Below are 21,690 nucleotides of genomic sequence, written 5' to 3'. Positions count from 1 at the left end.
TCTTCCTTCCTGGAGCAACTTTCATCAGTCAGCAATGGTATCAGGATTTCTAAGAAGGCTGCAAACTACTTCATTCGCTTTATTTTAAGCTCCATCCTTGGTTTTATCATCAGCCCATATCTGCCTGTTCTCTTCATGCCCTGTGGTAAATAGCCAAGATCCATCTTTTCCATTTAATCCTGTCTTTTGCAACTAATTCTCTGCTGTTCTCCAGCTTTTCCAATCAACTATCCTTTCTTTTTCTATCATTCTCTTCCAAATTAGTTCAGGCCTTTTCCTTTTTCTTCCAAGATTCACGTCGAAGCTATCCCCTGTGTCTCCTCTGTTCATTCTCAATACATGTCCAATTTATTTCCACTACTGCTTTTCATTCACTGGTGAAATTAAAAAAAAATTCTGACTCATGGTGGATACTCCATGCCAGTCTCAAGCCCATATGAGAGCTGAGCAAAAGGGCTAATCATCCTTTCCTCTTAATTTCCCAATTATAGAAATGGAGAATCCAAGTAACCCAATACTAGTGTCAGATGTGATGACCATTGGGTGTCCCAGATGATTCTGTTTTCATTAGTAAGTAGTGATAAATGGGGAGTACTTGAGTCTTTGGGATTCTTACCAAATAGTGGCTACATTATTCATGTATTGGAACATTCACAAATATGCATTTTTACCAGCATCTGAATTGTTTTGATGCTTCTCTTTACTTCTAATCTCTGTTGCATCACTGTACTAAATTTCTAGGTAGATGTTTTGAAATATAACAGATCTAAAATTAGAAATAAGTCAGCAGATGATCACAAATGCAGTTTCAAACACCTGATTCATTGCTATGTATGTACTATTTTTTTTTTTTTTTTAACTTAATGGCCATAGTGGTGTAAGTGGTTATTACAGATGATCCTCTATAAATTGCCAACACTCTTGACTTTTTCGTAACCAGCTGTCTGTCCATGTATACTACAAATGTCAGTTCTACTCTTGATAATTCAAACTATATCCTTGGCCAAGTTTCCTATACTATGAAAAAACAGCCTTCACTTAGCCATTCTCAGTTTGTAACCTTTGATACAAGAATGGCCAAATGGGATGACCTCCATGACTTCTCTTTTATATGGTCTAATTACTATTTCTATTGTAGATAAACTTATATGTTGGTAATCCATAACTGTCAGATTTTAGGGAAAGACAACGTGTGTATATATATATATATATATATATATATATATATATATGCTAAAATATTAATTAAATAACTTTAATTAATATTTTAGTATATGTTGTCTTTCCCTAAAATCTGACAGTTACTATTTCTGTTCTGATCCAGAATACCTGACAGAATAGCAGAAATAATTTCAATTAAAATTCCTGATTGCTATCCAGTTGCCTTGGTTCTTCTGCAAATCTGATCCTTACAACCTCTATTTGCCTGAATACGTTATTCTCAAAGTTTCCCTGCCATTTTTTTCTTAACCTCTTCTGAAGTATGCTGACATAAATCTTTTGCCAGGAACAATCACTCTTTATGGAAATTCCTCTTTATAGAAGATGTGAATTTGTGCGCATCTTCTTGTGGAACATGATGTTAGTATTGACCTTAACAGAAATCCAGCAGGTACTTACTATTATAATTAGTTCTATTTTTCAAATTTTCCGGAACATTTCTATGTCTGATATCCTTGGTGCCTAGTGTCTGCCCCCCCCAACCTTTCTTTCTACATGCAGTGCAGGTGAGAGTCTCTCTTTCTGTGCTCTCCATATGATATTTATATGGCTAAGAAGCCAGCACCTCCCACATTGAAGGGTTTTCAGTAAAGCAGTTTCCACAGGCTGACTCCCAGTTATACATGGATCCAAACCTGTTGATAACTCTTCAGGAGGCTTCCTTATCAACTGGTGAATAAACCTGATGCTTATTTCTCCAGGTTGTACCTGGAGAAGTAAGCATCAGGTTGCAATTCTCTGCATTTTTCTGTTAGTTGTGAAATGACCTGGATATGATCTGTTGTGGAGAAGCCTTTTCTGAATCCTGCCTGCTCTCTGCTGGAGTTGTCTTCGAGAGTGTTTTGGATTCTGTTCAGTATTACTCTGTTCATGATCTTATATATGTGAGAGAGTAGACAGATTGGACGATAGTTTTTTATGTCTTCCTTGTTCCCTTTTTTGAATAGAAGTATGGTTTTTGAGGTTTTCCGTTCCTCTGGAATCTTTCTTTCTTTGAAGTACCACGTGAATCTGGCAGCCAAGGCTTAGAAAATAATTGGTCCACCTTGTTTGATTTCTCCAGCCTTAACATGATCAAGTCCTGTGGCTTTACCTTTACTAATTTTCTTAAGGGCGTGTTCTATTTCTTCTGGAAGTACATCTGGTATATTGCTTGGTTTTGGAATGATAGGTTCTGAAACTTGGCACTTAGTTGCATAGAGATCATTATAAAAATTCTGCACAATTTCTTCTATCCGTTTTCTATTACTATGTTTTTCTCCATTTTGATCCTGTAAAGCAGATGGAATTGACTGTTTAAAATTTAAGTCTTTCTCTCTTTTTTTTTTTTTTTTTTTTTTTTTTTTTTTTTTTTTTTTTTTTTTTTCAGGCTGGTTTTTGCCTACACTGCTTCTCTTAGTTTTTGTATCCCGAAAGCTTTGTAGTCTTCTGGAATTCTTTTCCTTAGTAACTTACAGATAATTTTGTATTCTAGAAAATTTTCTTCAGATTTCTTCAATTCTTTTCTCTTTTTCAGTAGTTCTATAGTTTGAGATGAAAGTCATTCTCTTTTCTTTTGTTTCACAGGCGTTTCTGATTTTTTCTTGCACTCGTTGAATTTATTAATAAAGTCAATATAGTCATCATTTATGTAACAGTTTTTAATAGTCCATTCGGTTTCTTCTATGTACTTCCTGAACTTGTGGTAGTCTATTTGTTTGGGTTGTCTTTTATGGCTTGATGTTTCCCTGATATGTTGTTCTTTTTTGTGGTCTATTCTTATAATGACTCTGAGGAGTCTGTGGTCAGAATCTATGTTGAAGTATGTTTTGCCTATTGTACCAACATTCTGTACCAGTCTTTTACAGTCTGTTAAAATGTAGTCAATTTCATTTTTTGTGTCTCCATTCGGTGATTGCCAAGTCTATCTTCTTCCTAGGCGTTTGTTGAAAAAAGTGTCCATGATAAAGAGTTGTTCAGCTGCAGCAAATTCAGCTAATCTCTCTCCTCTTCTATTTCTTCCTCCCAGGCCATGTGGGCCTATAAACTTTTTGTTTTCTTTTCCACATCCTATTTTGGCATTAAAGTCACCACCAACAAATGTGTAATTTAATGCCTGTTCAAGATTCATGTAAAAATTTTCTATTTTTTGATTATTAGCTACAGATGTTGGAGCATAGCATGATATTAATTTTATTGTTATATTGTTCTCTATTCAAATTATGAGTACACCTATTCTTTCAGATATGATGTTACAAGAAAGGATCGACTTGGTGAGCTTAGATTTAACAATGAAGCCCACTCTGCCTTGTTTGCCATTGTACCATCTTGCTGTCAGTTCTATCAATCTTTTTGTTTCATTCACTAGCAGGATATCCAAGTTGATATTGGTTAGTTCTTTGATTAATAAATCTATTCTGTAGTTTCTTGCCAAAGTTCGAGTATTGAGGGTACCGATTACCATTTTCATAGATTGAAGAGGCGGCCTGTTTTCATCTGTGAGATTCTTCTAGCACCCCTGGCCACACGTGGTGTCTTACCACCACTGTAGAAAGGTGAGTGTGGGCCACACAGGACTCTGGGCCATTTCTGTTGTTGTAGTGGCATCTTTGTTGTGGTCGCATATACACTTCTCCTGACCAGGGTTCTGAAGTGTTTGCCAGAGCTCTGTTAGTGATGTTGGGTCCAGGTTTGATAATGGTTAGGATTCCCAACACCCCAGGGTGCACCATGGGGAGGTTAGAGTTGGAGTTTGCTAACATGGGGGTCTTAATTTCAATATCAGTGATGTGTGCCATCACCACCTATAGACATCCAAACCATGTTATTCGTCACTGAGGTTCAGTTGGCATCCTGCAATAATCACTCCAGTTTTTCTCATTAGATCTTCCATGATGACTTTTTTGTAAGAAGGGCAGAACTTCTTACTAACTTCATTCTCAGGTCTATTCCATTACAAAGGTTATTCTGGACCTGGAATCCCTTTGTGTGATCTGCTTTGGCTTAAGATTTTCTTATCTCACATTGTTGCCTCTTTTGTTCTCTTGATTCCAATGATTTAACCGACCAGCTTGATTATATATCTCTGAAAGTCAATCACACAGTCTCATTACCGTAACAGTGAGATAATTCTCCTTGGTGAATTTAACATCCACAATTCTGACTGGCTGCACTTCAAATTTATTGACCTAACTGGGAAAGAAGCCAAACTGTTTGCTATATTTAACACAAATTGTTCACCAACCTACTAAAATTACTGATAATCCTTTTCATTCTCCAAACATCCTGGACCTTTCTTAACTAGCTCTCCCTCTAAATGCACTGTACATGTTAGCTCCTCTCTTGTCAAGTCTGGCCATAATGTGATCTGTGTCTCCTTTTCTACAGATCATCCTTCTCTCACCTGTTCTCGTGTCTCCTGTGGCACTACAGTACTGCCAACTGGGATGACCTTCAGGACTTCTATGCCTTGTTTCCATGGTCTGCTTATTGTTTCCACTCTTATGATCCTGGCATTGTCTCTGATCTAATAAGAAAGTATTCTTTCCAGGATGAGTACTTTTATTTCCCCCACTCCACTCAGAACTTTGACCCTTATCTAAACTCTGATTCTCCAACAATTGTGCTAAAGCAGTCCATGCCAAAATTCAGCATATGACCAATGGCTCATGTCAAAAATCTAGCCTCTCACTTAGCTTATGCTACTGCTTGTAACATTGCAAAAAATTATCAATGAATCCAAAGCAGTCTGTGAGGGCCAGATGTACTATGCTTTTGGCCTGTCTCCTGTCCAAATGTTAATCAAGCCTTCTAGTCCCTTGCCAAAGTTGTTCACTCTCTCTCTCTCACACATCCTGATAGCACAATGATTACATCTCCTAAAGGTAAAACAGAACTCTTGGTATTAGTTTTCTCCTCTAGCATCTTGTATAGATTACCAAAGCAAATTTCCTCTCACCATTTTCCAAGCTGTGAACAGTTACTGCAAGTGAAATTTCTCCAGTAGGACATTAGAAAAATACTCAATAGCCTTGATATCAGTAAGTCTCCTGGCTGTAATGGCATTCCTCCAGTTGTACTAAAACATTTTCTTCAATACTCACACCCATGTGTCATATTTTCAAGATGTTATACTCATCTGGTAGCTTGGAAGCAAGCTCTTTTCCAGCCTATCCATGAAATAAGAAAAAAGGATATAAAAGTCAACCATTCAAGTACCGTCCTATTGCTCTGAACTCAGTCCTCTCCAAAATAATGGAAAAGTTCATCAACAACCCACTACTTCCTGCTGGAGACTCACCAATTACTTAGTGATCCCCAGTATGGATTCCAAAATTCCACATTAAGCAACTAGGTCTGCTGTGGAATTCTCATTCCACAGCAGACTTAGTTGACTTCACCTGCCTTTGGATGCAGGTCCTGGAAATCTTTGGAGAAAGAGGTAGTCACGCTTGATATTTCCAAAGCATTTGATTGAGTCTTGCACCATGGCCTTCTTACCAAGCTACTGTCTTGTGGTATTCCTTCTTCCCTTTTTGAATGGATTGCCAGCTTCCTCTCTGGCTGCACATTGAGGGTATGGTGGATAGTTTCCTTTCATCAAATTTTTCATTCAGTGTTGGTGTCTTCCAAGGGCTTTCATCTATGCTCTTCCTCTATTACCTCAAAATGATCTTTCTCTCTGACATCCAATCTTATTCACTGATTATGGTAGTACTCTCCACTTCTTTTTCATTTTCTAAACCTCGTAATGCTCAATTAATTAGTGTTTCAATATCTTCTTTAACCAATACCTTAAATACTGATCTCCTTCTCGTGGAAATTTTTTACTAAATAATTTAAAGAAATTACAACGTAAACTAGGATATACATTAAAATAAATTTTAATATACTTCAGTATTTTGGCAACGTCACGTTGCCATTTTCAAGGAACTTAAGAACAAGACATGTGCACACACAGGCACAACAAACAGTAAGTGAGGAAGAAGCAGGAAGCTATTATTTCTCCTAAAGTCCTGATGGTGCCCCCTAGCGGGCAATGTTGGTATTCTTGGGCAATTGGGCTGAAGGTCTTCTGATGTAGGTTTCCCAAATTTGAGGCAGTCTCATGCAGCCAAATTTGTTAAGATTTGGATTGTTTCTTAGGGCTGAAGCTGATTCCATGAAAAGCCCTTCATATTTGTATTTACTACGGTGTATTATCGTGGCTTTCTTCCACCATATTCTATGACAGGTATCCAGTGCATGGTCAGCAAGACCAGAGTGGCTGTATTGGTGAAACCGGATGTAGTCCTTGTGTTCTGAAATTCTGATATTTGCTGTCCTGCCTGTTTGGCCAAAGTAGGACAGCTTACAGCTGCAAGGGATCTGATATACACCAGGTAGGTCTAGGTGGGGGAGGTTGGTCTTTAGTAGAGCGGATAAGGGATGCCAATTTTTTATATGGTTTTTATATTTTTTTATATTCTCAACACTTTCTCAGCCATTGGCTGAGAAAGTGTTGAGAATGTGGTTTAGTTCTGTGGTTAGGGTAATGTCATTTGAACAGATAAGTTTAGCCCTGTTGTGTAGTGTCTTAATGACTCCATATTGTTGCGAGGAGGGGTGGTGGGATTGTTGGTGAATGTATCTGCTTGTATGGGTGGGTTTTCCATAGACTGAGAAAACCAAGGTTCCATCAGGCTGGCGGGTGACTAGTGTGTGTCTAAGAAAGGAAGGCAGTTGATTTTTTCCTCTTCCAGGGTGAATTTGATTCTGGGTTGTTAGTTGTTTAAGTGTGTTAGGAAGGAGAGGAGTGCATCGGAGCCATGTGGCCAAATAGCGAACACATCATCAACATAGCGAAGCCAAATGGTTGGTTTTTGTGGGGCAGAGTTTAAGGCTTTCTCTTCAAAAGTCTAAATATAAAAGTTGGCCAAGGATGTGGAGTGTGGAGAACCCATGGCTGTCTTCTCTATTTGTTTGTAGAATTTTCCTTGCCAAACAAAATAGCCTGAGTTCATTGTGAACTGAAATAGGGCTGTGATATCAGGAGGAAATTTAGCTTGGATTAGCTCTAAGGATTCTTTGAGGGGCCATTTGTGAATAAGGAGGAGACATCAAATCTGACCATTATGTCAGTGTGTTTGAATGTAAGGTTTTCTATGCTAGCTTTGAAGTGGGCTGTTTTTTTTATGTGTGAAGGTGTGTTGCCAGTATAGTGTGTGAGAGAGCTTTGGCCAAATGTTTAGCTCGTTTGTATGTGGGGGAATCAATGCCATCCACTATGGGATGTAATGGCACATTTTTCTTATGTATTTTTGGGAGTCCATAAATATGGGGGGGGGGTATGGAGTTAAATGGTTTTAATTTGGTAGTGATTTCCACAAGCCAAGAAGTGACCTTCTTAAGGAGCCTGTGGAGTTTTCTAATTTGTGAGTTAGTGGGATTGTACTCGATAGGGAGGTAAGTAGCCTGATCTAACAATAGAGCTTTCAGCTTATCTGTGTAATCCTTTTAGTTAAGCAATACTGTGGTGTTCCCTTTATCAGCTTTGGTGATTATTATTTTCTTGTTTTTCTTTAATTCTAGTAGAGATTTAATTTCCTTATATTTGGACTGATCTCCTTATCATTCTTAAATGGGGTGAGGTTAACTTGAACTTTAATACCACCAGAACACAATCTAGGAAGAAAGACAATGCCTCACTTTTGATAATATTCTTGCTTGCCAATCAGGATCAGTTTTCTGTTATGTTAACTCTTATGTCTAACCTATCCTGGCATAAGCACACCTAATCCATAGCCTCTTTAGCCTCCAAAAAATGTTGATTTTTTTTTGACAGTACTTCTCTTTTATTTAGCTGACACTTTATAGAGCTCAAATCCACCAGACCTAAGAATACTGTTCTTATGTTTATGGTAGTGAACCTAAGACCTATAAATAAAATGCTCAATTTATTCTGAAGAGAGCAGTTTGCTTAATTTAATTAACCCCTTCCTCACTGATTCCTGCCATTCTTGTTCCCATAGATGCTCTGTTGATGTATTGTTTTTTTTTTAATAGGTATTTCCATGGGTGTTGATTTAGCATATTGTTTGCTTTGATCCCTCCACGTTGTTCTAATCATGTAAAAACACAAGCAGCTGCTGGTGAACATCCTCAATTCATCTCATTGAGCCAACTTCACATCCTCTGCTTTCATTCACTATATCTCTGCTCTTAGGAAGGGTCTTCCCCATATGATTATAATTCTCAAGTATCAAGAAACATATCAACAAATTCCTTTCTTCTTTCTAGCTCCTTTCTTCCCACACATGGCACTGTCCAGTCAATAGGTCTTGGAGAGCTTTCGTGTGGGGCTGATATAAAAAAAAATTATTCATGTCCTATGTTGCTATTCGATTCTCACTGATTTACTTTTTCTGTATCAGCTGCACTTTCTAACTTGAAATTGGTTTCTCAGTCTCTGAATCATGGAATGACTCACATGCAGTGAGCTGGTTATCTTCACCTGACTTTAGCTGGCCTCTAGTGTTACGATGGCTCGCCACTTGAATTCATTGGTTAAATGATGTCTTGCAGCCATATCCAGGAATTTTGTTATCATGAAATGTCTTGTTTTCATGCCAGACATGAAATGGGAAAACTACTTTAAAACACTGCCTTTATGGTGTAGCTCATTTGCATATGAGAACCAGACTCGGTGTCACGACAGTGCTACTGAATTTTGCAAAGTCATTTGACAGGATACTACATTCAACTCTGTTACAAAACTGCAAAAAATGGGATGGATAATGAAACTAGTGATAAGGATGAAAGAGTGGCTTTTGGATAGATAACAAAAGGTAGTATACGGAGGAGCAGAATCCAGAAGGCAGGTTACTAGTAATGTGCTTGGACCATTGCTGTTTAATTTATCCATAAATGATATAGGAAATGATTTGAAATGAGATATTCAGTTGTTTGCTGATGATGCAAAGTTTGGTAGGATATTAGTTAATCAAAGTGATGCAATGTAGAGAGCTTGTAGGATGATTTAAATAGGCTGATGGTATGGGCAAAACACAGCAGGTGTCAATTTAACGTGGAAGAGTGTAAAGCTATACATTTTAGGATAAAAAGATTACAAGCATGTCTCATTGAGGGAACTGTACTCTAGGAAATTGTTGAAACCAGTGATTTGGTAGTGGTAGTAGATAAAGGGCATATTGCTAAAGCCAGAGTAGCTCACGGGATTACTTGGTTATTGAAGTACACACACACTCACACACTGATAAGCAGAGATAAGGAAATGAGTCATCATTCCTCTCTATAAAGTCTTTATACAACCACATCTGGATTGCTCTACTCAGGTCTAGTCACCTAGGTTTCTTGGGGATGAGGAAGTGGTGGAGAAGATCTTGAAGTGAGTGACCGGGATAGTGAATTAGTATGTGGAATGCTTCCTATGAGTGTGGATTGAGGATTTGTGGATTTGATAGGTAGGCTGACCATACGTACCGTTTTGAATGGGACAGTACTTTTTTTTTCATATTTCCAGGCCATCCTGTTGTTTTAATAAAAATGTCAATTTTGTCCCGTTTTTAATAAAAACTATAAATGTACTTTAATATTGGTCAGTCATAAATTATTATTCATAACCTATAATCGTATATCAATATCATGGATACTAGTAATTTGTATAACCATGGAATTGCATTGTTCGATACTAAATATCGATATCTGCAGTAATTTATTGAGAGAAAATAAAAAATGCATGTTGACAACACTTGCGCCATCTGTTCTGCTGTAGCATTAGTTTTTATTTTGCCTGTATGCTAACCGGGGCTTTGTTATTCAATGCTAGTGGTTTAAATTTCATATTTTTTTAAAGTTTTGTCATTTTTTAAAGCTTTAAGTCTATCCTTGCAATGTCAAAGAGGCGAAACTGCAGTTTTAATGACTATCTCCAGAAAGAATTCAAATTTATTAAACCGGACAAGCTGTGTAGTGATGGAACAAAAGTGGTATGCCAACATTGTAATGTCCATTTTTCCATTGCTCATGGAGGCAGAAGTGACATCAACCAACATCTATGTAGCCAGAAACATAAGGATGCTGAAAAGACTCTGGCTTCAGTTAAAAACATCAGCTCGTTTATGGTGAGATGTGATAGCGATAAAATTGCAGCAAGTGAAGCTCTTGTTGCTTATCATACTGTGCATCACAGCCAAAAGTTTTCGCCCAAATGACTGCTTGTCGACATTGATAAATAAAATTTATGAACCAAAATTTTCTTCAGCATGTATCAAATCAGAAGCAGGAATTATCAATGTTTTATCACCACACACATATTGGGCAAAGTAATAGAGGATTTGAATGAAACAAAGTATTACAGTCAGTTTAGATGTATCAAACAAAAAAGACATCAAACTTTTTCAAATTGTTGTGCGGTACTTTTTTCCAAATTGTGGTGTTCAAGACAAAATTATAGATTTCATTTCCTTACCTGGTGAAACATCCGACATACAGTGTGCTATATTAAAGGAAGTAAGTGACAAAGTTGCCTTACAAAACAAAATTGTTGCTTTGTGTGGAGATAACACGAACACCAATTTTGCAGTTGCAAAAAACTTGGCAAAAATAATGTGTTTATGCAATCAAAATTTTTTATTGTCTTACTTTTTCATGAATGCAGAACATTACTTAACCCCTGCCCTGTTTTTGCCATCCCAATGTCCCATTTTTGTCTCAAGGAAATATGGTCAGCCTATTGATAGGTGAATGGGGGGGGGGGATATGATAGAAACATTTTAGTTACCTTAAGGATTTTATACAATTAATACAAAGGAAATATTTCATCACTTGGCTAGAGGGGACAGGACAAGAGGTTATCCCTGGAAGTTGGATAAGAGTGTGGTTCACAAGGGTGTGAGGACTACATTTTTCTCTTGAAGAATGGTGAATGAATCGGTTACTAGAGTCAGTTATAGGTGCTTTTCTGTTAATGGTTTTAAGGAGAGTTTGATAGATAATTTTGAGAGTTTGGGTCTTCCTCAATCATTTTTATGGAGGTGCCTATGCAATAATGATGATCTGAATTTCATATTAAATGTGAATTTGCCTTTGATTGGTAAAGGTAGATAGTTTTATCACCAAATAAGCTTAGCTATTTCTATCATTACTATAATTACAGAAGCAATATGAAACTGTACTGTCAGAAAAGTGCTGTATTAACAGCACTCGTTCTTTTTAACCGAAACTTGACTAGTTTTTTACATCTACTGTTCATCTAATTTCCCTCACTTGATCTCTCTAATAATACTTTTCAGCTTAAAGATGATATTTGTAGATAAATGTACTGATATTCCACTTCAGAGTTTCTAATTTTTACATTAGGATTTTATTAAATATGCTGTATTTAATTATGCTTATTTGAAGTTATCTTGCTTACACAACAGTCATTCATGTTAGATTTAGACCTGTCAGCTTTTGTTTTTTAAAGCTATATATTTTCCAAGTATTACAGTGTGAAAATTTCATTGTAAAATTTTTCTTTCCAAGAATGAAGAAACTTGGATTAAACACATACATGTATGCTCCTAAGGATGATTTCAAGCATAGAGCTTATTGGCGAGAATTGTATACTGTAGAAGAAGCAGGTTTGTTTAACTGTAAAAATTTGATATATATAGTTCACCTTTTATATTGAGTCAAATTGCTATATTATTCACCTTTAGCTTGCTTGTTTTTGTGTATCTTGATGCTTTTTTCCATTTCATCTTCTTCTTTTATCTTTCCTCTCTTTCTAGATAACTTTTATTTATCTGCTTTTACTTTCATTTTTATGATTTACTGAGTCAGTTTGCATTTGAGATCCAATGCAAGCCAACTAATTTTAAAATACTTCTTTGTTGACATTGCATATCAGAGTGAATATCTGTATATTATTATTGCTTATGTAATAATTTTCAGTACTACAAAGCTACAACAACAAGTAACAGTTTTGGCATATATATGCATGCAATTTTTCCTTTTTCTTTTTTTTTTTTTTCCTCCTGTAAGTGGTGTTCAAATTATAAAATATGGAACTACATTCTTTAAAAATTCTTTGTTTAAATATGTATTATTTTTTTTGGGGGGGGGGATTAATATCTTATTTTCTGGTATACACTCAAGTGGGATACAGAATATTATGATAATCTAACTCATTTAGGATTTCATTATTATTTCATGAACTGAATTTTCTTTCAAGTATTCTCTAATTTGTCTAGTTCTTTGTTTTTCTGTCTTTTAAAGAAGATTTAGCAAAATTATTCCATGTTTTAGTTTTCATGCTAGGTTCTCTTTGTTTCATTTCAGTTCTTAAGCATCCATGCACCTTAGGTTTCGTTAGATCAGTTGTATTTACATTCTTGATTATCATTAATGTCAAGATCGTTTTTATTATCTTCATTTAATATGGTTTTCTGTTAATACCACTGTTCCTCCTCCCCCCTTCAAGACTTGTGTCGAAGACACTGGTATTGAATCTACAAACAGTTTGTTTTATTTGTAAGGTTTGAACACTGAACACATCTTGTATTACTAGTCTGACTCTTTTTTTGGCAACATGAAGAATTTTCTTAATGAATATTAAGATGGTATTTGATTTCTCAGCAGATATTTTATAATATGTTCAGTGTGAGCATGTAGAGATTATTCTCTGGCATAGCTCAGCAAGTTTCCTTCAACATTTGATACATAAAGTCCTTTATTTACATAAAAATCTAGAAGGGATCATATTATCTAGTGACCTAAAGCTGTTCATTGAATCTGAACCCTTCCAAATCTATAGAAATTGCTCATTCAGGAAAGTTTTTATTAGATTGTCATAATATGATGGGTTCCATTGTGTGCTAGAAGAGATATTCTTGAATTAACTAAAGAATATGCAATTTTGCAGTATATTCAGGTATATTGTCTCTATTGTTGGAGATTTCATGAAGAAGACTGGCCTGATTGCAAAATCTGAAGTCAGGGTACATCAGATGTGAGATTATAACATTCTCAATCCATTGCAGTATATGTTTCACTTATCTAATTCAGCAAATGTGTCAGTAATGTACTTTACTAGAAATGTGAAAAAGGTTGGCACAGTAGAGAAAATGGTGCAGTCAATCAATGTATTGTAATGATTTATATTTATAGTGATCTTTAGTTAGTTATCTGGTACAACACCATGTTAATTGCCTTTTGTTATTCAACTGCCATATTGCTCTCACAGTGTAGATGAATAATTGAGGAATTGTGCACATGTGATGTAAATTTCTTTTAGCACAGCTAAAAGTGTACTTTTGGATTTACAATAACTATACTTTTGTAACTCTGGTTGAGACTCATCAATATTTTGGCAGTGTTTTTTTGTAGCAGTGTTTGCTGTAGTGAGAGCTGAATGTATTTTCATTTTACTTTAAAACTATTTGTTTTCAAGTATAAAATGTTTTAAATGAAAAAGCTGTTTGTGGAAATTGGTCGGAACATAGCTTGCCCTGATTTAAATGTTATATAAATATTTAAAATGAAAACTGCTCTTTTCAGCTATTTTTCACGATTGTCTTTAATGCAAACTAAAATTCAGATTGTTGACAATCAAGTAGAACAAAATAATCACTGAAACAGAGATGTATCTACTGTGAAACATAGGAAGAGCTTGATCTGTATTACCTTATTTATGTTATTCAGAGGTATAAATCAATTACGATATATTATTATATCTACCTCATTAGTCACTTATTGGCATTAGGTAGTGTTAGTGTTTTGGATTGTGTTAGTTGGAAATCGCAGTGTTATTTTTGTCATTTTGGAAATGCTTTTTCCCAACCTTCTACCCTAAACGAAAGTACATAGAATGTACTTTCTTTTGGTGCAGCATTCATTAGAATGTTGTACCAACTGGTATAGCATTCTACAGTCCAAATGGACTGTAGCCTGACCAACCGAAATGCTCTAAGTACCGCATTTCAAAAAAGTTTTCCCTCTATTTTAATATCAGCCAGACAAGTGCAAGTGGACAACATATAGCCATGCCTATAGCATGAAGCAGAGATGGTGCATTAAAGCTGATCAATGATATTGCTTAATCTTGCTACTGCAACAGACAGATCTATTGAAGCTTTAAAAGCTGCAAACTTGACATTTCAGGAGTGAGGAGGGGGTGAAAGGCCTGTGCAATTTTTCTTGACGGTGGACTTATGCCACTTGTGCTAACGTTTATGAATTGGTGCTCAAACTCCTGGGCAAACTCAGCCAGCCCTTTTTCTGCCCCCCTGTTCCTCCCTTCTGTTAAAGTTTCTTTATAAAACACAAAGACTTGATGAAACTTTCTATCAGTAAATCGATGCAAGTGAAAGAAAGCTCAATGCCATTGAAGATCTATGTTTCAATGCTAACATGTTTAACATCAACAAAACCAGCAAGCATCACTATCTCCATTGACATGTCAATTCAAAACACGTTTAAGGCAGAAAATAAGTATAATGCCATCATCCTGAAATTCCATTCTGCAACAGACACAACACTAAATGACAATGTGCAGGCTTGATAAACAATGCAATTTTGTATCCAAGAAAATTCTCAGATGTCACTGTTTTGGACCCAAAGGAGGAAAGTTTTATTAGATTGCATAGTATGATTTCATTGTGCTAGATGTCCTTTAATTAATAAAAGATATGCAATTTTGCAGTATATTCAGGTATATTGTCTCTATTATTGGAGATTTCATGAAGAAGAATGGCTTGATCGCAGAATCTGAAGTTGGGGTGCATTACTTGTGGGACTATCACATTATCAATCCATTGCAGTGCCAGTAATGTACTTTACTAGAAATGAAAAAAAAGATTGGCACATCAGAGAAAACAGTGCAGTCGAGTAATGTTTTGCAATGATTTATATTTATAATTACTTTTTAGTTAGTTGTGGCCTGTGGTACCACAATGAGCAGATCTGCAGTGAACAAGTCAGAAATTGCATCTCTTGTCATGTTTATGAGCCTGGCCAGATTTGGCCTACATTCAGCAGAAATGAAGGCAACTACTATGACAAGAACTAGAAGGGAAACACAAAAGTAGAGATGAAACATGGACAGCAATTTATATTAAAAAAAAAAAAAAAAAAAGGAATAGTAGTGAGAAAATCAATTCTGCAAATAACCAGCATAGAAGCTGCTGTCTGGTATACAATGTCAGAGAGAGTATTCAACTTGGAATATCCCAATTTTGACATCCTTTGACTTAAAATTGCTCTACCTCATCTGTCAAATTCATATGCTGTCTCTGCCACTCTCCCATTGCTAACAACCACTCTGAACTTTTCAGTTTCCTTTCCCTAAATGTTGGATTTTCTTCAGTCCAACTTTCCTAACAGTGAAGTCATCTTCTAGGTAAAGAAGCTCAGACATTTGCAGTTAGTCTCGCACAGATTGATCACATGACCTCCAGAATACCAGATGATGCCAAATCCTAAAAACACCCTGGATCTCTTCTTCACTACTGACTCGTCTAAGTACAGACCACAATCTAGTGCAGATCCCTTCCCCCCTGGAGCAATACACTGAATTGGAAAGAAGTTAATGTTACATATATCATGTAACAAGTCATGTTTGTAGCCACAATAAATTGGAGGCATATGATGCTCTCAGGTCATTGCAACTTAGTCCAGGTGAATTGCTGCGAGAAGTGAACTGACGAAGTTTGAAAGAGACATTATGATAGGATGCCATTGCAGGTCTATCTGTTCGACAAATTGGGCCATCCCAGGATTTTTCTCAAAACTCATGTCTGTGGTCTGTAGTCAATGACCAGCTGCTTTATTTCGAACCCATCATCATCATCAAATTCCTGCCATGTACCCTCAAGGGGTGTACAGGATATGATAGTACTACATGAAAAAGATTACATCATTATTAATTTCCTATCTACAATTTTCCTCCAAATCAGCCTGTTACTTGTCAACACTTCAACATTATCAGATCTAATATTTCTATCGTCTAAAGCACTTTGTACCGTATCAATCCACCTATATCTTGGTCTTCCTCTGGGTCGTTTTCCTGCCAACCTGGCAGAGAACACTTGTTTTGCTAATCTTTCCTCGCCCATTCTGTTTAAGTGACCATACCACCTGAGATTAGCTCTGCTAACGCATTCCTGGATGCTGACAATGTCAAGTTCTTTCCTAATATCCTAGTTTTTAATATGATATTGCCATTGATGCCATCTGTTCACGCCTCTAATCTTTCTCAGGACTCTCATATCTGTGGTCTCTAGTCTTTGGTCTAGAAGAGAAGAGTCACTAGTGGTGTGACTTAGGAGTCTGTTTTAGACCCACTGCTTTTTAACCTGTAAGTTAATGATATTGGAGATGATGTGAATGGGATATATGCTTGTTTACAGATGATGCAATGTTTTGATGAACTATGGGGAGTAGAGCAGATGTGGCCTTACAAGAAGACTTGAATAGACTGAGTGAATTTGATGATGATGACAATGCGAAATGTCATCATCATCAAATTCCTGCCATGTACCTCAAGGGGTGTACAGGATATGATAGTATTACATGAAAAATTTACATCATTACTAACTTCTCATCTACAATTTTCCTCCAGATCAGTCTGTTACTTGTCAAGATTCCAATATTATCAGATCTTATATTTCTGTCGTCTAAGGCACTTTGTACCGTATCAATCCACCTATATTTTGGTCTTCCTCTGGGTCGTTTTCCTGTCAACCTGGCAGAGAACACTTGTTTTGCCAATCTTTCCTCGCCCATTCTGTTTAAGTGACCATACCACCTGAGATTAGCTCTGCTAACGCATTCCTGGATGCTGACAATGCCAAGTTCTTTCCTAATATCCTTGTTTTTAATATGATACTGCCATTGATGCCATCTGTTCACGCCTATAATCTTTCTCAGGACTCTCATATCTGTGGTCTCTAGTCTTTGGTCAAGTGTTTTACTTCTGACCCAGCTCTCAGATCCATAAGTTAAAACTGGTTTGAACACTGTCTTGTATACAGCTAATTTAGTGTTCCGACTAATTTCTCTCTTATTCCATATGAATTTATTCAATTGACTTCCCACCATGCCAGCTTTGCTGATTCTGTTGTCTATTTCTATATTTAATTTACCATCTTCACTAAAAATCGTGCCTAAATAGCTGAAATGTTTTACTCGTTCCACAGGTTCTCCATTCACAGTTGACATTTTCAATGATTCTGCCTATTTTCATTGTCTTTGTCTTTTTATTGCTGACCTTCATACCATATCTATTACAACAGTTTTTCAATTTAGTCACAGAATCTTGCAGACTTATAGCGGATTTATTTAGAAGTATAACATCATCTGCATAAAGCAAAGAGCTGACATTAACATTTCCAATTTTGATATCATGTTTAATACCACTTTCCTTCATAATGTGATCCATATAGATAATGAATAACAGAGGGGATAATGTACATCCTTGTCTCACACCAGATTTAACATTAAACCATCTTCCTGTACTTCCTTCAACTCTAACTTCTGACTTACAACTCAAATAAAGACTAAGTATTGCTTGATATAATGTCCCATTGGCACCATATAACTGCAGCGTATTGAGTAGCTTCTCTCTCTTGGCACCTTGTCATATGCCTTTTCCAGATCGACAAAACTTAAATACAGATCTTTGTTATATTCCCATGCTTTCTCGACTATTTATCGTAAAGTGAAGATCTGATCCTGACAGCCTCTATTTGGCCTGAATCCAGCTTGTTCTTCACCAAGCTTTTCTTCCACAATTCTTCTCAACCGTTTCTCAAGTATACTTGCATAGATCTTGCCAGGAACACTCAGTAGGGAAATACCTCTGTAATTCTCACATTCAGTTTTATTTCCCTTTTATATATGGGTACTATGAGAGCTCTACTCCAATCATCGGGAATTCGTCCCTCTGTCCAGGCTTTCTGAACTATGCAGTGCAGCAACTATAAGACTATTATACCACCATACTTCAGCATTTCTGGTCGAATATCATCTACTCCTGCTGCCTTTCAAAATTTCAAGCCTTTGATGTCTTTTTCTACTTCAAGTATGGATATGTATTCCTGTCTGCATGCCTGGTCAATGTTTTTTACCACTGTGCTATCATCACTGCTTGTTTCATTTAGCAGTTTTTCAAAGTAATTACTCCATACTTCAAGGATATCTTTTTCTCCCGTTTTCATGTCACCTTTATCATCTCTAATTCCTTTTATAGCACTCTTTCCTCCATTCTTAAGCTTCTTCAACAACCTCCAGAATATTTTGCCACCTTCTTGATATTTATTTTCTATATTCTTGCCAAAGTTCTCCCATGACTTTTGTTTAGCTAGTTTTACACAGTGTTTAGCATTCTTGCATTTGTCTCTATATTCTCTAAGAGCACAAGCTGACTTATTTGACACGAACTTTTGGTATGCTTTGTTCTTTTCCTTCACTGCATCTTTAACTTCCTGTGTCCACCAGGGAGTTCTGATTTTTTATCCTTACAGACAACCTCACCACATGCCTCGCTGGCAGAATCAATCAATGTTTTCTTCAGAGTTTGCCACTGAATCTCCAAGGTTTGATTCCTGTTCTCAAATTCTTTCATTTTTTCTTCAATAATCATTGTGTATTTTAGTCTACAGCTCACATCTGAGAGCTGCTCGACTTTTATTCGCTTTAAAACTTTCTTACATGTTATTCTTTTCAATATGAAATTCAATTTTATCCTGCTCAAGACTAAATAGTGATCACTTTTTATTTCGAATCATCTGTACACTCCGGTGTCCTGCACCAGGAAGAAAACATCACTATCAACAATAACATAGTCAATGAGACTTTTCTTATTCCTAGCCTCTTCTCTCCATGTGAATTTGTGCACATTTTTATGTTGGAACATGGTGTTAGTAATAACCAGTCCATGTCCTGAGCAGAAATCCAACAGATATTTGCCATTATTATTAGCTTTGCTCTTTTCTCCAAATTTTCCCAAAATATTTTTGTATGTCTCACAATCATTTCCTACTCTGCTATTGAGATCCCCAACAAGGACCAACTTTTCATTTTTCATTGTGTCGGTTGCTTTTTCTAAAGCCTCAAAAAATTCCTCCCCTTCTACCTTAGTAGAACCTTCTGTGGGACCATAGGCACAAATAAGTCTCATTGTCCAGTTCCCCATTCTCATATTTGCCCACATTACTCTACTTGAGACTGACAGCCATTCAAGAAGATTAGCCTCGTATTTTGTGTTGAATACTATGGCTACTCCATAGTATTCAACACAAAGAGGGGTGCTTAAGGGTCAAAGCTGTATAACTGAGAGGAGACCTCCACATAGCCTTTAAAGGAATGCGGAGAACCGACCAGGGCTTCTGACCTAATGCCCAATCCTCACCTTCTCGTGGTGCACCCTGTTGGGTATCTACTTGGATACTGAACGGACGAGGATGGGCTGACAATTTGGGATTTAGCCGACCAAATTGTATTCTTATTGGTTAAACCAAAATATAGAATGATTATTTCGAACCCAGTTCTCATACCTCTAGGTTAAATATCCTTGTACTTGTATGTAGTTGGTTTAAGTGTATTTTGACTGATTTCTCTTATTTCATATTAATTAGTCTAGTTCCCTGTTTAATTTGCTATCTTTGCTGATAATTGTGCCTAAATTGTTGAAATGTTTTAACATTTCAGCCATTTTTTTTAAAAATCATGATGATATTACGATTCTGAAATGATAAAAGCACAAGCAATGATGAAACAGTTTGTTTTAATTTAATTACAGAAGCAAAATTGATAATTAAAATTTAAATGCATTCATTTTATAGATCTTCTTCTTCTGCAGCTTCTCCCACTTAAGTGGGGTCACTGTTTCTTATGAGTCTCCTCCACACCTTCCTGTCTTGGGCTGTCATCACATCCAAGTTCTTCATCTTCAAGTCCTCTTCTACCAGCTCCCTCCATTTCTTCTTTGGCCGCCCACGCTTCCGCCTTCCTTGCACATCCATCTGCATGACCCTTCTTCCCACATATTCGTCCTCCCTCCTCATCACATGACCAAACCATCTCAACCTTGCCTCCTGTATTTTCGCTCCTAAGTTCGTAACTTTCACTGTTCCCCTGACATAGTCATTTCTCAGATGATCCTTTCTGGTCACACCGCACATCCACCTAAGCATTCTCATCTCTGCTACTTCCATCCTGCTAATGTTATTTTTCCTCAGGGCCACAGTTTCTATAGCATATGTCATAGCTGGCCTCACTACTGTCCTATAAATTTTGCCTTTCAGATTGATCGGCACCCTCTTATCACATAACACTCCAGCCATCTCCCTCCAGTTCCTCCAACCTGCTTGTATCCTGCATCCCACTTCCTTCTCACCTCCTCCATCTTCTTCCACTGTCGAACCTAAGTATCTAAAGTCTCTCACCTTCCTGATGACATTTCCTTCCAGCTCCAGGTCTGTCTCCTGGCCACCGCCCACTGCGCAACACATATACTCTGTCTTACTTCTGCTCAGTCTCATACCTCTCTCTTCCAGTACTTTTCTCCATCTTTCCAGTTTAGTTTCCGCTTCTTCTCTTGAATCTACACACAGCAAGATGTCATCTGCATACAACATTGTCCAAGGTGCATCTTCTCTCACCTCCTCTGTTACCACCTCCATCACAATATTAAACAGAAACGGACTTAATGCTGACCCTTGATGCAAGCCAACTGTTACTTGAAAACTTTCTGTCTGTCCCAAACAGGTCCGAACACTTGTCTTCACATTTCTGTACATTTCCTGCACCAACCTGACATATTTCTCCGGCACCTTCTTCTCCCTCAGACACCTCCAGACTTCTTGCCTTGGCACTCTATCGTATGCTTTCTCCAGATCAATAAATACCAGATGTAGTTCCCTTTGTTTCTCTCGATATTTTTCCATCATCTGTCGTAACCCAAAGATAGCATCTGTTGTTGATCTACCAGGCATGAAGCCAAATTGTTCCTTTGCAATCTCCACCTCCTCCCTCAATCTACCATCAAGAACCCTTTCTAGGATCTTCATTGTGTGGGACATCAACTTTATTCCTCTGTAATTTTTACAGTCTTGTGCGTCCCCTTTACCCTTGTAGATGGGAACAAGAGTACTCTCCCTCCATTCCTCGGGTATATTTTCCTTTTGGCAAACTTTCATGAACAGGTCCCACAGCAGGTCAATTCCCTCTTCCCCCAGTGCCTTCCATGCCTCCACTGGAATTGTGTCCGGGCCCACCGCTTTTCCATTCCTCATCCTCTTCATGGCCTCCATCACTTCCATTCTACTGATGTTCTGCACCATCCCCTCAGAAGGCTGCCCATCTCCTCTGTGAGTCCTTGCATTTTCCTCATTCAGAAGTCCCTCAAAGTATATTTTCCATCTGTTTCTTATGTCCACATCCCTCCATAATACTCTTCCTTCAGCATCTTTGATCTGCCTCACATGTAAGATGGCCTTAGCTGCTTTA

The 21,690-nt window shown here is 37.1% G+C and overlaps 1 protein-coding gene across 2 annotated transcripts in view; it reads left to right on the top strand.

The window, feature by feature from the left end:
• The window catches only part of Oga (O-GlcNAcase), a 375,302-nt gene that overhangs the window by 44,280 nt on the left and 309,332 nt on the right, over positions 1-21,690 (top strand). For both annotated transcript variants that reach the window (XM_090392376.1, XM_090392375.1), the window contains exon 3: positions 11,725-11,822. In XM_090392376.1, coding sequence (XP_090248502.1) covers positions 11,725-11,822 — 98 coding nt within the window. The remainder of the gene's footprint in view (positions 1-11,724; positions 11,823-21,690) is intronic.

The sequence above is a fragment of the Typopeltis vanoorti genome, chromosome 5 (genome assembly GCF_054136105.1).
Source record: "Typopeltis vanoorti isolate ZY-2024b chromosome 5, IOZ_Tvanoo_1.0, whole genome shotgun sequence".
NCBI classification, from domain to species: domain Eukaryota; kingdom Metazoa; phylum Arthropoda; class Arachnida; order Uropygi; family Thelyphonidae; genus Typopeltis; species Typopeltis vanoorti.
The sequence above is the reverse complement of the archived record's forward strand: the minus strand, read 5'-3'. Positions and strand labels throughout refer to the sequence as shown.